General features: G+C 51.9%; 1 protein-coding gene across 1 annotated transcript; it reads left to right on the top strand.

Annotated features, from left to right (window-relative positions):
• Positions 1 to 662: 662 nt before the first annotated feature.
• LOC135406313 (hydrocephalus-inducing protein-like) lies at positions 663 to 12,182 on the top strand. The gene is made up of 9 exons (XM_064640727.1): positions 663 to 701; positions 2,101 to 2,235; positions 2,760 to 2,974; positions 4,247 to 4,371; positions 5,906 to 5,966; positions 8,410 to 8,575; positions 9,589 to 9,688; positions 11,507 to 11,625; positions 12,120 to 12,182. Exons 2-9 carry the CDS (start codon positions 2,125 to 2,127, stop codon positions 12,180 to 12,182), a joined length of 960 nt encoding a protein of 319 aa, XP_064496797.1. The 5' UTR covers positions 663 to 701; positions 2,101 to 2,124.
• The last annotated feature ends 492 nt before the right edge of the window (positions 12,183 to 12,674 follow it).

Raw genomic sequence — 12,674 nt, 5'->3', positions numbered from 1 at the left:
AGTCTAACACAACTCCAGCACTGCTGAGAAAAGAGCTGAACCTTATCCTCATGCAGCACTCACCTTATTTGTCCTATTCCTATCTACTGTGGTACTTTCTTTTTGCCCTTAACCTTCTCTGTGCTGTTCTCTTCTTACTGGTGTCTAAGCTCTAGAGTCTGGAGTTGTGTGGGCCTCAGTCTCCCTGCCTCAGAGTAAAGGTCACCCAAAAATTGTTTCCTATGGAGTCTGATGTAAATTCTTGAGTTTCACTTACTGCTTGAGTGCTCAGTTAGTGCCCAGAGCTCTGGGACCCCATTAGCACAGGGCTGTGCTGGAGGTAAGCGCTGCCTGGCATTTTGGAGAAGGAAAGCTGGAGAAACTCCTGCCAAAAGAGCTGCTCAGCTTGAGCCTGCTTGGTGTGGTCCAGCAGCTTTTGATCAGCTCAGAGCAGAGGTGGGTGAGCTACTGTTCCCCCAGTGGCAGCTGGGCAGACCTAGTCACCAAGAGCCTGTCCTTCACCAGGGATCAAGAGAGGAGAGTCGTTCACGAACCTTCCTCCCAGCAGCTGAACCTCTCCCTGCTCTCTCTCGCCTCTCCAGTTCTCATCCCCTGACCGGAACAAGACCTTGCTTGAGCCTGTCCCATCCGAGCTGGTGTCTCAGAACTATGTCCTTGGCAAGGTCTGTGAAACGGCCTTGCTTCTGAGGAATAGAGACAAGGTAAGTGCTGGGATGTGGAGCTTTAACACTGTGCTAGAAGAAGAGGAGAGTGGTGTAACCCCCATGGTGTACAGCAGAGTATCAGCTGTGGCCCATCCAGATTCACCACCTTGGATTTGCAAGATGGTGGGAATTTTCCCGTGCTGAGGATTCTCCCCTGATTTTGGCCGTGCCTTGGTGGTATCTGACATCCAGAGCAATGGGCTCTTGAGGGTTTCCACCTTCACTTGAACCAAGTGTGATTGTTTTGCAATTGCCCACGAAAGCTGAGAAGGAAGAAGTTGAAAAATGTCAGCAATTGTGTTGCCCTGTAAAGAGGAAAACTGAGACCTTTTGAATTTCAGTCAAGGAAACAGTTTCTCAAATGACTCTTGTGCCAAGAGCAAGCTGGTGGGAATAGACAGCAGGGAGTCCAAATCACCTGGTTTAGAGGTTGTGAGATGGGATTTGGTGCTCAGGGGTTGATACCCTGTGCTAGCAAATGCCTGTTTGCTGTCCCTGTGCCTGTGTTCCCCTGAGGGCAGAAACTGGCAGCAGGGTGGCTGCAGGAATGCCCAGCAGTCTGGCTTGCCTGCACTGGCAGCTGCCTGGCCACAATCACCAGGCAGCAAGAGCTCCTGGAGAGCTGAGACTGGCTTTTAATAATGAAACCACACTGTCAGTCGGTGCTGCTCATGTTTCTCCAGGCAAAAAATAACCTTTCAAGCCCAGAGTTGACAGGCCCAGCCTGCAGGGCCGTCTGGCTTTCCCTCACTCTGGCAAGCTGACTGCTCCCATCTTCTGCACCAGCCTTTCCTGGCAGTGTCTTGTGCTTCTCCCTTGCTTCTTTACAGCCCATTTCAATTCTCTTTGCCATCTTGTTGTGTCGGGGCTTGTCTCTTTGTCTTGCTGTGTTCCTCCTTTTCTCTTCAGTTTCCCAGGAAGGCCAAGGGTCTGGTCTCCTCTGCTGGTGTGCCCATAGGACTGTCTCCCCACAGCTGGACTTCCCCACTCCACCTCAGTCTGTTAGAAGGGAATTTCTTCCTTCCCCCAGGACAATGTGCTGGTTTGCCTTCAGGTAGCACATTCTCCCTCTGGAACAGGGCTGCGTGGCTGTGTGCAGGCAGAAGCAGGCAGATTCTCTGGGCTTGTTGAAATGAGGATGACTTGGTTCAGGTGTTCTATCTCCATACTGCTGGTGCCTGACCTTCCTTCCCAGCAGGCACTGCCCTACTGCCTCTGGCCGAGCTGCTTTGCCCAGGCAGAGGGATCCAAGTTCACCCTTGTGTAGCCTGTGCTTGTACCTCCAGAGCTAAAAGTCTTTTGGGAAAATGGTCAAGGAAGGCTGTCACCAGGGCACACCCAGGCCTCCTCCTGTTTCCATTAGTGGCAAAATCACCATTTTGTGTCTTTCCTGCAGGTTACTCAGCTGGTGAAGGTCACCATGGACAGCTCACCTTATTTCAAGTTGGTCGGCCCCAATGGTGTGTGCCATCAGATCCCACCGGGCTCATTTTGCACTATAAACATCCTTTTCACCCCTGAGGGGAGCAAGGTGAGTTTGGAGGAACGTTCTCTCTAAAGCCAGGGCCTTTGTTGCACACTGGTTATAGCCCAGCCCGTGCTGTGAGGTCGGCTCTGGGCTGGGGGCAGGCAGCCTGGAGCTGGTCACACCTTGGCACGGCGTGGTGCTGCCAGGCCCTGCAGCTGGGCCTAGAGGGCTGTGCTTTCCCTCCATGCCTGTTCTTGAACGTTCACGGGGGAAGAGGCAGATGGAACAGCAGGGAAATGACAGGGAGGGGTGTTGATGTTTAGCCACCTCTGGGTTCAGTGGAAGGGATTTAAATATGGAAAATACCAGAGGAACAAAAAGATGATCCACAGAGCTTTATTCTTTCCCATTGGAATGGAGCAAAAATGATGCTTTTTCACATGCTCTGTTCTCCAGCCTTTATTAGTATGAATTAATGGTCGTTTTTGGGGTGGGAGAGGTCAATTCATGCCCACAAAGGGTCATAGAAAACAGCACTATTTCTTCTGCCATGAGGATGGCACTCAATGTCCTCAATGCTGTGCCAGTTACTTTTCCTGCAGGATCATTTCCACCAGCTTGTCTGCAGCAGTGAAAGGGAAAAGGTCTCTGTGCCAATCCAAGCCATTGGTGCCCGCCCAGTCTTGGACTTCCCTGACCAGCTGGACTTCTCGTCGTGTCCAGTCAACCACAGCACCCAGAAGACTCTGCTGGTTCACAACACCGGGAACCTGGAAGCCTGTTACAGCCTCAGCACTGAGAGGTAAAGCAGCTCATCTGTCTTAGTGCAAAACACCTTTGGGTGATGGCAGAGTTGGGAAAGAGTATCCCAAAGGAACCAGAGCATCCGAGCTGCTGCACTGCAGCCACAGCTGGAAAGGGGCAGGACGTGTGGGGTCTGCTGTTGCTTCTAGTGTTTTAAGCAGGATGCAAGCCCTGAGCTTTGTCTCTCCCAGATTTCCTGGGGACTGCTGGAACACGTTAGTGGTTGGTCTGCACCCTCCTGAGCACCACCACCTTCTGAAATGGCTGCCTCCCACTGTCAGCCAATAAACCCACTGGGCAGAAGCACCTCTCACCTGAGCTATCCTGAAGCACTAAAGCTCTGATTTTTGTGTCTGTCAGGCAAGAGCTGTTTACCTGGTGACAAAGCCAAATTGCTCCTGTTAAATCCAAGCTGCACCAACACATTTGCCTAATGATTTCCCTTGTTTCTCTGGTGGGCCAAGCAAATAGTTACCAGCCTGGATGACACTCCAGAATCCCAGACTGCATCGCTGGGGAATACACAGAAACCTCCTGTTCAGCTCCCTTGATGTGCTGCTCTTAATGGCACTTCATTTAGCTGGGATTGAATCCTTCAGGCTGTAAACAGGACCCTCCTTTTGGGTATTGTGTCCAGGTCACTGTATTGCTCCAATTTGCAGTTGCACTCCTTCAGAGTTTTCATTGCTCCTTTTCTTCCAGCAGCTTTCCTTGAAATGTGGTAAAAGGTGCCCTTTCTTAGGCTAAACCAGGATGTTTACAAGGGGAAAAACAACCCCAAACAACCACACTGCAAATTAAACTCATTATTCTCTGGTCTTCAAGGAAGACTTTATTCTCCTTCTTGATTCCTAGGCTGTAATCTCACAGGACAGGTGAGATGCCATTTGCATCTCTTGAATGAGGTTTATAAGGGACTGGAAAAGAGATTCCTGAGGCAGTCAGTGTCAAGTTGTGCATGCAAATAGCTCTTAACCCCCTCTGTGCTCTTCCCAAACCATTCTCTGCTGGGATTGCTGGCAGTGGGACCCTTGAGCCTCCATGCAGAGTATGGGGGAGATGAGTTCATTTCATCCAACAGGATTTTCTGAGGGCTGCATCTCCTCCAAAGAGAGTCAGTAGCTGTTTCTGATGCTGTGTGTTCTGTCTGTCTTCTGCTGACTGTGGTTGCTTTGCTCCTCGCTTGCACAAGTCAGCTGAAGTGAACTAGACTGCAAATATTGTCCCCAAACCTCCCCCAAGAGTCCTGATCTCTCTCTTGGTCTTGCAGCCCTTTCACTGTCAGCCCAGCCACGGGAACCCTCGATGTTGGTGAAGCCAAGCAAGTGACAGTGGAATATCACCCGCTGCAGACCGGGCACCATTCCACATCCCTGGCAGTGCACTGTGACAGAGGTGAGTGCTGGGCACTGCAGGTGCACTCACCCCGCGTCCTTCCGAACAGCAGAGCCCTTTCTAAGCAGAATAACGTTAGACTTGCTCTGCAAACTACTTGTAGAACTGTTCCTTTCAAAGCCTCCATGTGTTTCAGTGCTCAGAAGTGAGCAGAGAAGGGGCCAAGGCTGAGTCTGCCCCTGTCCTGGATGTGCTGTGTTGCTGTGTGTTGGTCCATCCCTGGGGGGACCCTGGTGCCAGCATGGTGTCCTCCATCCTGCACCCCCACTCCAGTCCTCTACCAGCACTCCCCACTGTCCCAGCCACCTGAATTCCCCTCCAGCAGCACCGCCCCGTCCCAGCTTCACCGCAACGAAAAGTGCAGACTAGTTAGTGTTTAGGGGTTTGATAAAGAGGATAAAGCCCTCAAACAGGGACGAGATTTTTGGAATCCTGTTTTGCTGGGAGTTGCTGAGTGGAGGAAGGAGGAACCTTGATTCTCCACTGCAGTGTGGATGTGCAGGGCTGAAGTTGTGTTCCTGGACAGTGCTGTCTGTGACGTGGGAGCTTTCCATCCAACTCTCTCCAATGTCATGTGTCTTTTGCTCACCTCTGTCCCCTAAGCTGCTTCTCTGTTGTCTTGCCACAGACCCCTTTTCTATGTTGTCCTTTACACATACATGTCATTTCTGTCTAAAAACATTTTCAGGCCCTCAGGTTCCTGTTGGATGACAAACCGTGACAAATTGTCCCTTATTCCCATTTCCCAGGCCATTCATGCTCTCCAAACCTCTCCCATCTGTCTCCCATTTGATTTCTAGGTCGAAGAACCCCATTCAGTCTTCGTATAAAAGCTGCTCTGTACATTTAGTCTGTCTCTCTGCCCTTCTTTCTTTCATTTCAAATGTTTCAGCTTGGTGTTTGAGATCAGAATGATATCAAATATTTCTAGACTGATGTGGCCGTGGGTTTGGACAGGGAGGGGATGATGGCTTTCATGGTGTTGATTTTCTAGTGCTTTGTCATATTGAATGTTGTAGAGCATTGTGTCTTGTTTCCTCACCTTTGTTCCCTTCTGCCGTGGGCTTCACTTCCCTTGCTCCCCTGGACCTCCCTTTCTTCACACCTGCCCCCAGGAATCTTTGCTTGTCAGCAACAAGGGATTGGGAGAGGCAGGAGCCCCGTGGGGTGCCTTCAGGAGCCCCTGGGCTGTGACTGAGTGGGGCTCCTTAGAGTCACCCGAATGAATTTGATGCAGAATTGCCTGGGATCTGAGTGGGTCACCTGAGCACACCTGACAAATCTCACTGTAAATACTGTCACCTGGGGACAAATCTCTACAAACCCACCCAGAAATCAGGTGCTTAAGGTGGTGTCCAGGACATCCTCACACTGTACCCAGGGAGCTGTTGGGATTTGATAAATGTACTGATCCATGGAATTACTTATCCAGCTAAAAGCTGGACACTTTCTTCTGTTACCTGTGGTTTGCTCTGCTCCTTGTAATTCCATTAGCGAGTGAGCTGAGCAAAGACTCCTCTTTGCTTTGTTCCAGGTGAAGATACCCACACCAGACTTCTTGGAAAAGCTAAGGACTTCAACATCGGGCTGGACAAGTACTCTTTGGAACTTGTCAAGCCACAGAACCATCCACAACATGTCAAGCCATCCACAGCAGAAGGAACATCACAGCCCAATTCCAGTGCGAGGCTTTTGCTACTGAGGCAGAGGAGTATCAGCAGAAGATCAAGTTGGTCTGAAAGATGCAGTGACATGCACTGCCCAAGGGTAAAACTAAGCTATGGCCTCAGGGGGTGCTTGTGCTTTTGAGTGCTTTAGGGTGTTAGGAACAAGTAGGTGTTCCTGCAGAGTTTGCAGGGCAGTCACAGCTCGCAGTAAGAAGCGACAAAGTTGTTCAGGTCTCAGCTCTGGAGAGGAGCAGTTTGCCCAGAGACAGGGGGACCAACCAGCAGCACGGGAGGATCATGTGGCCCTGTCCTCCCTTTTGAAGTGCTGTGGCCTCCACCTTGAACAATGTCAGCGACCTCCAGAGCCACCGAATCAGCACATAATGGGGGACACACAGTAGGCCTGCTGGGAAGCCTGTAACTCCAGAGTATCCCAGCAAATGGAGAAATGGGGAGGGACCTGTGCTCCGGGCAAAGGGGATAAAAGAAGCTGCAACCTCCACTGAGTTGAGAGACCTCCCTGAGGTCTGTTCAGTGAACTCTCTCTTTTATTAGAGTAAAGGTTTATTTTTTCAGTTAGCTCCTCTGTCTCCTGGCCATTTATGTGAGTTACTTCTGTACAGTCTCTCATCAGCATGGGAGGTGAGAGTGGCAGTGGTTTTGCCATTCCACATACTCAGGTCTTGGTTCAGTGGTTGTCAGGGATCCACTCTGGGGGTCCTCCGAGGCGAGTGCCCCCTAAATCAGTCGTCCTATTTGTGACCCCGCTTCTTGCACTCGGGCAGGTATTCCCTTGTTATATAACACAAGGCAGTGGAAGGTGGGGGTGCAGAGTATCAGGGCCTTCTGGCACGTCATGGGGAAATTACTGTCTGTTGATGGAGGTTGAGCAGAGGGTTGCCATCTCAGTGGCTGGATGCCCTCCTCATGCCCAGCGCTGCAGGTCAGCCCTGGAGAAACATTTCCGAATGCGCTGCACAAGGAGCCAGCCATAGCCAGTATTTTTGGGGCAGGGAGCCAGCCATAGCCAGTATTTTTGGGGCAAGGAGCCAGCCATAGCCAATATTTTTGGGGCAAGGGAGCCAGCCGTAGCCAGTATTTTTGGGGCAGGGAGCCAGCCATAGCCAGTATTTTTGGTGCAGGGAGCCAGCCATAGCCAGTATTTTTGGGGCAGGGAGCCAGCCATAGCCAGTATTTTTGGTGCAGGGAGCCAGCCATAGCCAGTAGTTTTGGTGCAGGGAGCCAGCCATAGCCAGTATTTTTGGGGCAGGGAGCCAGCCATAGCCAGTATTTTTGGGGCAGGGAGCCAGCCATAGCCAGTATTTTTGGTGCAGAGAGCCAGCCATAGCCAGTAGTTTTGGTGCCGGTGACAGTGTTTGTCCAAGGCTCTGTCTGTGTGCAGCTGGTAATATCCATGACTGTACTTCCTTTACAACTGTGTTTGAATTTGGCTGGGTGAGGGTGCTGTCCTGTTTATACTCCACTGCCTCAATTTGCTCCCTATGGAACCTTCTACTTGTCCCCCCAGTTGCCACCTGCAGGTTCTTCACGGCCAGGGGACTGGAGTCTGAGGGGGGAACAGTGATCTGCCAGCTGGGAAAAGCAGCTGTTCCTTTCTCATCTCTTGGTTGTGATCTTAAAACACTGGAATGATTTCTGCTGCAGCTACCAAGTAATGGAGAGATTAACTGTGCCAAAGGTCTGCAGAGAAGGCCAGAAGGAGGAAAACAAGAAGGTGGTTCAAGGCTAGATGTCCCCCTCTCAGGGCCTCTGTTTTCATGCCTACAAAACCTTTAATGCCACTGAAGAGGTCCCATGCCTGAATTCATCAGTTGGCTTTGAAAGTGCTCTGGGATGCTCTGGTGGAAGGCAGTGTAGAGAACAGGGCACACAGGGTTAGCTTATCCCTGCAGGTCCAGAAGGGAAGAAGCCAAGAGTGATGCTGGTAAGCTGCAGCTGAGAGCCAGCTTCTTCTCCCCTTGCCAGGGAAGCCCTGCAGGCAGTGGGGGGACTCCTTGATCTTTATCTGCCTCCCCCAAGCAGCTCTGTGGTAGGAAGAGTCAGTTGAGGTCACCGGTGGGTTCTCCCTCAGTTTTGGCAGTGGCTCTGAGCCAGGAGGTTCTCTTGAGGGCTGCTGGCTTTTAAAACCTCTCCTGAGCTTGTAAGTGTGGAGTAAAAGCACCTGCCCTGCGAGCGACCAACCAGTGATCCTCTGAGCCCTTTGGGAGCCCGTGGCTCAGGCTCAGCCCCTTGCTGGGGAGCTGCTGCTGCTCCTCCCCGAGTTATTTGCTGCTTCTGCACTTACACTCAGCTCTGCAAATCAGCGGCTTATTAAATGACGTGCTGCCTTTGTTTCTCCCTGTGGCTGCAGGCTGTGTCACAATCTGTCTCGGCCACCCCAGGAGATAGCAAAGGCTCTTGTGATGAAGCGCTATGAGGAGCTGGACCTTTACGACCGCGAGTTGGAGAAGGAGACAGCAAAGATTGAAGCAGACTCCATGCTCTTCTCAGATGACGTTTTCACCATTGAGCCCTTGGTAAGTGATAGCTGAGAACCTCCTCCTCCTCCCCCTCCCTGAATGAGGTCGCTCGGCAGATCCCCACCTCAGCTGTCTCGATGTGCCCCGAGAGAAGACATGGGGTTTCTGGCCAGGCTGGAGAGCTTGTTGCAAAAAGCATTGCTACCCTGTGGGCTCCTGGCAGGCAGCAGGAACCTGCCTAAAGCTGAGCTCTGCTGCAAGGGCTCAACATCAAGGGAGCTTGGTGCGTGTCCTTGCAGTGTCCAGAGGGGTCGGTTACTGTAGGAAGGGGCACAGCTTACACGTGATGTGTGGGGCTTCCCAGAGGGCATTGGAGAACTGTCAGTTCACAGACTGACCTGAAGCGAAAAGGAGGCCAAATTCAGCCCAAGGTCATGGAAATGCCAAGCCCTCCCTGGAACCAGGACTTACAGCATGTCTGAGTCTCCCTTCCAGTGTCATCTGGGAGCCTGGACACAAGACTTGGAAATGGACTTTTTGAGTTCTTTTGCACACAGGGACAGAAAATCTTTTTCTGTTTCTGCAAGCAAACCCCCATGTCCTTCCATCAACCAGAGCCCTGAGTATGAGTATTGACACAGCGTGAGATGAGGAATCCCTGCTGCCTGCGCAGTGCAAAATCCCTCCTCGTCTTGGAGTAAACCCCACAAGAATCCCAGCCTCTGCTTTCTTTTAAAAAAAGTGAAACTAAGTTTTTTCTTTCCAAGGAAGGGCATCATGTTCTCTTCTTGGTGACTCCTATAGCCCATCTAAGGCCAAGAGCCACCAGTGTCAGCACAACAGCAGTTTCACACCACTGTAGCTGACAGCAGCACGATGTGACCAAGCGCTTGTGTCAGAGTAGGAATATTGTAGCGTGGGGGCTGATCAGCTGAGCATTAAGAGCATCCTGCGGTTGTGTTGAGCTGGTTTGGGAGTGTTCACTCCTTGCTCTAAGTAAAGGCTTACAGATTGAAAAGAAGAAATGTGATACTGGAAGGTAAATGGTTTGCTGTCTCTTTCTGCTTTAGGAGGGAGAGGTTGGGCCACATTGTTCAGCTGAAATCAAGGTGTTCTTTAAACCCCGAGAAGCCCAAGTCTACAGAAAAGTGGCCTACTGTTCCATCTCAGGTACGGCTCCTTCTCCTCTTTCTCTTACCCACACACAGTGAGGGGGAGGTGCAAATACTCTTCCAGCCCACTGAGCTCCTGTGGAAGTGCTGGGAAGGGTCCAAGGTCATCAGGGCAGTGCTGGCTCATGTCCACTGTCCCTGCAGCTTCCTGGTGGTCTCCCATGCAAGGCCAGGGCTCAGGACACTGATCCCAGAACAGTCCAAGCAGTGCATGGATAAGCTTTCATGCCACGGGTTTGCCAGTATTTCCTCAAAGGCCAAAGAGCTACACAGCAGAACAGCTTTAGGGAACAGGCACTAAGCCCCTCTAGAGCACTGACCTCCAGGATGGCTCCTCATGGATCCATCATCAGGCAGTAGGAGCTGAGGTAGAAATGTGCTCCCTGAGCCCGGATCACCTCCCACTGCCCAGACAACAGCAGACCAGAGGTGGCTGAGCCCTGCTGAGCCCAGGCTGTCTGCAGAAGGACCACCCCTGGCCAGCACCTGCTTCTCTCCCTGTGTGGGAATTGTCACCTTCTGGCTCTCAGGCTGAAGTGTGTCCAGGTGGTGGCCACTGGGCTTGCTGTGCTCAGCTTCCAGGAGTGCTGTCAAGTCCTCTTCTGGGAGCAGTTATCATTACCCCCCACCCCGAGGTGGTGGCTTTGCTGTGCCCGCACAGGGGAGGGAACACTCACAGAGCACAGTGTGGTTCAGGTTCCCCTGTCCTTCCTCTCTGTCTCTGCATGGTGCTGCTTAGTGTTTTTCACCTTAAAGTGGGAGATGGCTGCCAGGTTTCCATCCAGGGAATACTCTGGGTTTGCCCATCTACGAGAAAGAGGTGGGAGGCCCATGGTCCTCCAGCAGCCAGGCTCCTGTTCTGGAGGGTGCTGCAATCCCCTAACCCAGCCACCCTGTTGCTTTCCTTCCTGCTCCAAGCTGATAGATACAAATGTCATGAAACAGCTTTTTATTTAGACAGTAATTGTGCAGGGATAACTCAACAAATGCCATCTACAGTAATTACTCAGGGCTCATGCTAACAAACTCTCTTCTTGCCCACCAACTGCTGTCGTTAGAGCTGTGGAAGGAAAGCATGGATTTAAAAAGTTGCTCCCAAGGCATTCCTTGTGATGTGTGAAACTGTGCATCTCTGTTTGTTGACATGGTCAGATGAGAATCGTGTTCCAAGCCAGTCACCGAACACGGGGACATTCTGTCAACAAGATGCTGAGTGTCAGAAAGCAGCAGAAGCTGAAGGCTTTGGCAACAAAGCCCTGTGCTGTTGGGCCACCGCCCCCCAATTTAGTTGGAAGCCAGGCAGCAATGTCCAACTCTTTGCAAGCTTTGTCCCTTCACTGAATGGGTTTCAAAACTCCTCCAAGTGTGTAAGAAGGAAATCACAGAATCATAGAATGATAAGGGGTTGGAATGGCCCTTAAAGATCACCTAATCCCCAACCCCCCTGCCATGGGCAGGGACACCTTCCACTAGCCCAGGTTGCTCAGAGCCCCGTCCAACCTGACCTTGAACACTGCCAGGGACAGGGCAGCCACAACCTCCCTGGGCAACCTGTGCTAGGTTCTCACCACCCTCCCAGGGAAGAATTTCTTTTGTATATCTAACCTATCACTGCAGAAATCATGTTTTAAACTTGGCATCGCTTTTTCAGGGTGCAAACTGGTGGCTAAACGGGAAACAAGCCCGAGGGGTGGGTTAGAAATTGGAAGGAGCTGGTCTCACCCATCTCAGAGTCAGGGACTGGCACTGAGGCAGCCTGGAAAAAACAGGATAAGAGAGTAAGAATTACTCTACTGAAATGGAAATCTCTCCCCAGGCCGTGAGACCAGGCTGCCCCTGCGACTCACAAGGGAAGGCCTCGAGCCCTGCCTCCAACTCAGCTCTGAGGAACTGGACATGGGGAAAGTTTTGGTTGGAGAAGCCTACAGCTACGAGGTGAGCAGCAGGGGCTGGGGTGGATCCTGATGGCTCCTGGGGCAGAGGAGAGCCTGGTGGACCTGTGGAATTTCTGGCAACTTGGGCAGTTGTGAGCAGGGAATATTTGACATACTAGTCAAATCTGGGGGGTTTCACAGAATCTGGATCCTTTTCTGGGGTCTGAATGGTGTTGTCTGTTGTTCATGAAGCCCCAGTTCCTGCTTTCTGACAACCGCCCTTGGAGATCAGCTGGGATGCTTTCTGCAAAACAACCCCTCAACACATGAAAGCAACACTGGGTCAAAAAGCTGAAGTGTTCAGAGGCTTCTGTTCCAGCCTCAGACTGGGCCACAGGAGCATCCCACACTGCACCCCCGACCTCAGAGCCAGGGCTGCCCCTTGTGACCTTCTGGCTGGGCCAGATGGTGCTGCCTGAGTCACCCAGCAGGATGAGCACACAGACTGTGCCTCGTGCCCCTGACAGGGATCCTTTTTCTTCCCCTGCTTGTTAGACCATGGTCTTCCAGTGCCACCTCCTGCTGCCAGCACATGGTGCTTTCCTCAGTGTGTGGTGAGGGCAACAGTCTCCTCTGCAGCCTTTTCCCCTTCTCTGGACAGGTACAAGGCACAGAACTGCCCCGGCAACAGCGAAAAGTTAACCATCCTCAACGACTCCCCCATGGAGGCAGAGGTGCATTTCTCCTTTGAGAATGACAGCAAAGGAGAGACGTTCCTTTTGGACCCTCCCAGCATGAGGCTGCAGCCCAAAGAGAAGAAGGTAGGAGGTGAGCAGGTAGGGCAGGCACCGCAGAAGTGCCGTTCCTCCTGCTCACAGAGGGCTCTTTGTATTTCTGTTTGTGGGGACGGGTTCAGAAGCTGAGTGTTTGGGCGTACCCGACTTCTGCTGGCCTCCTGGAAGACAGTCTCGTCTGCTGGATCAAGGACAACCCAGAGCCAGTGGTCTTCCAACTGTGCTGCGAAGGGGTGCAAGTGAAGCTGAGGGTCAGCCCCCAGGAGCTGCATTTCAACAAGATACTTCTGCACAGGTCAGTCATCCCACGGCTGAG

The sequence above is a fragment of the Pseudopipra pipra genome, chromosome W (assembly GCF_036250125.1).
Source record: "Pseudopipra pipra isolate bDixPip1 chromosome W, bDixPip1.hap1, whole genome shotgun sequence".
Lineage (NCBI taxonomy): Eukaryota > Metazoa > Chordata > Aves > Passeriformes > Pipridae > Pseudopipra > Pseudopipra pipra.
Note: the sequence above shows the minus strand (reverse complement) of the source record. Positions and strands in the feature narration are given on the sequence as shown.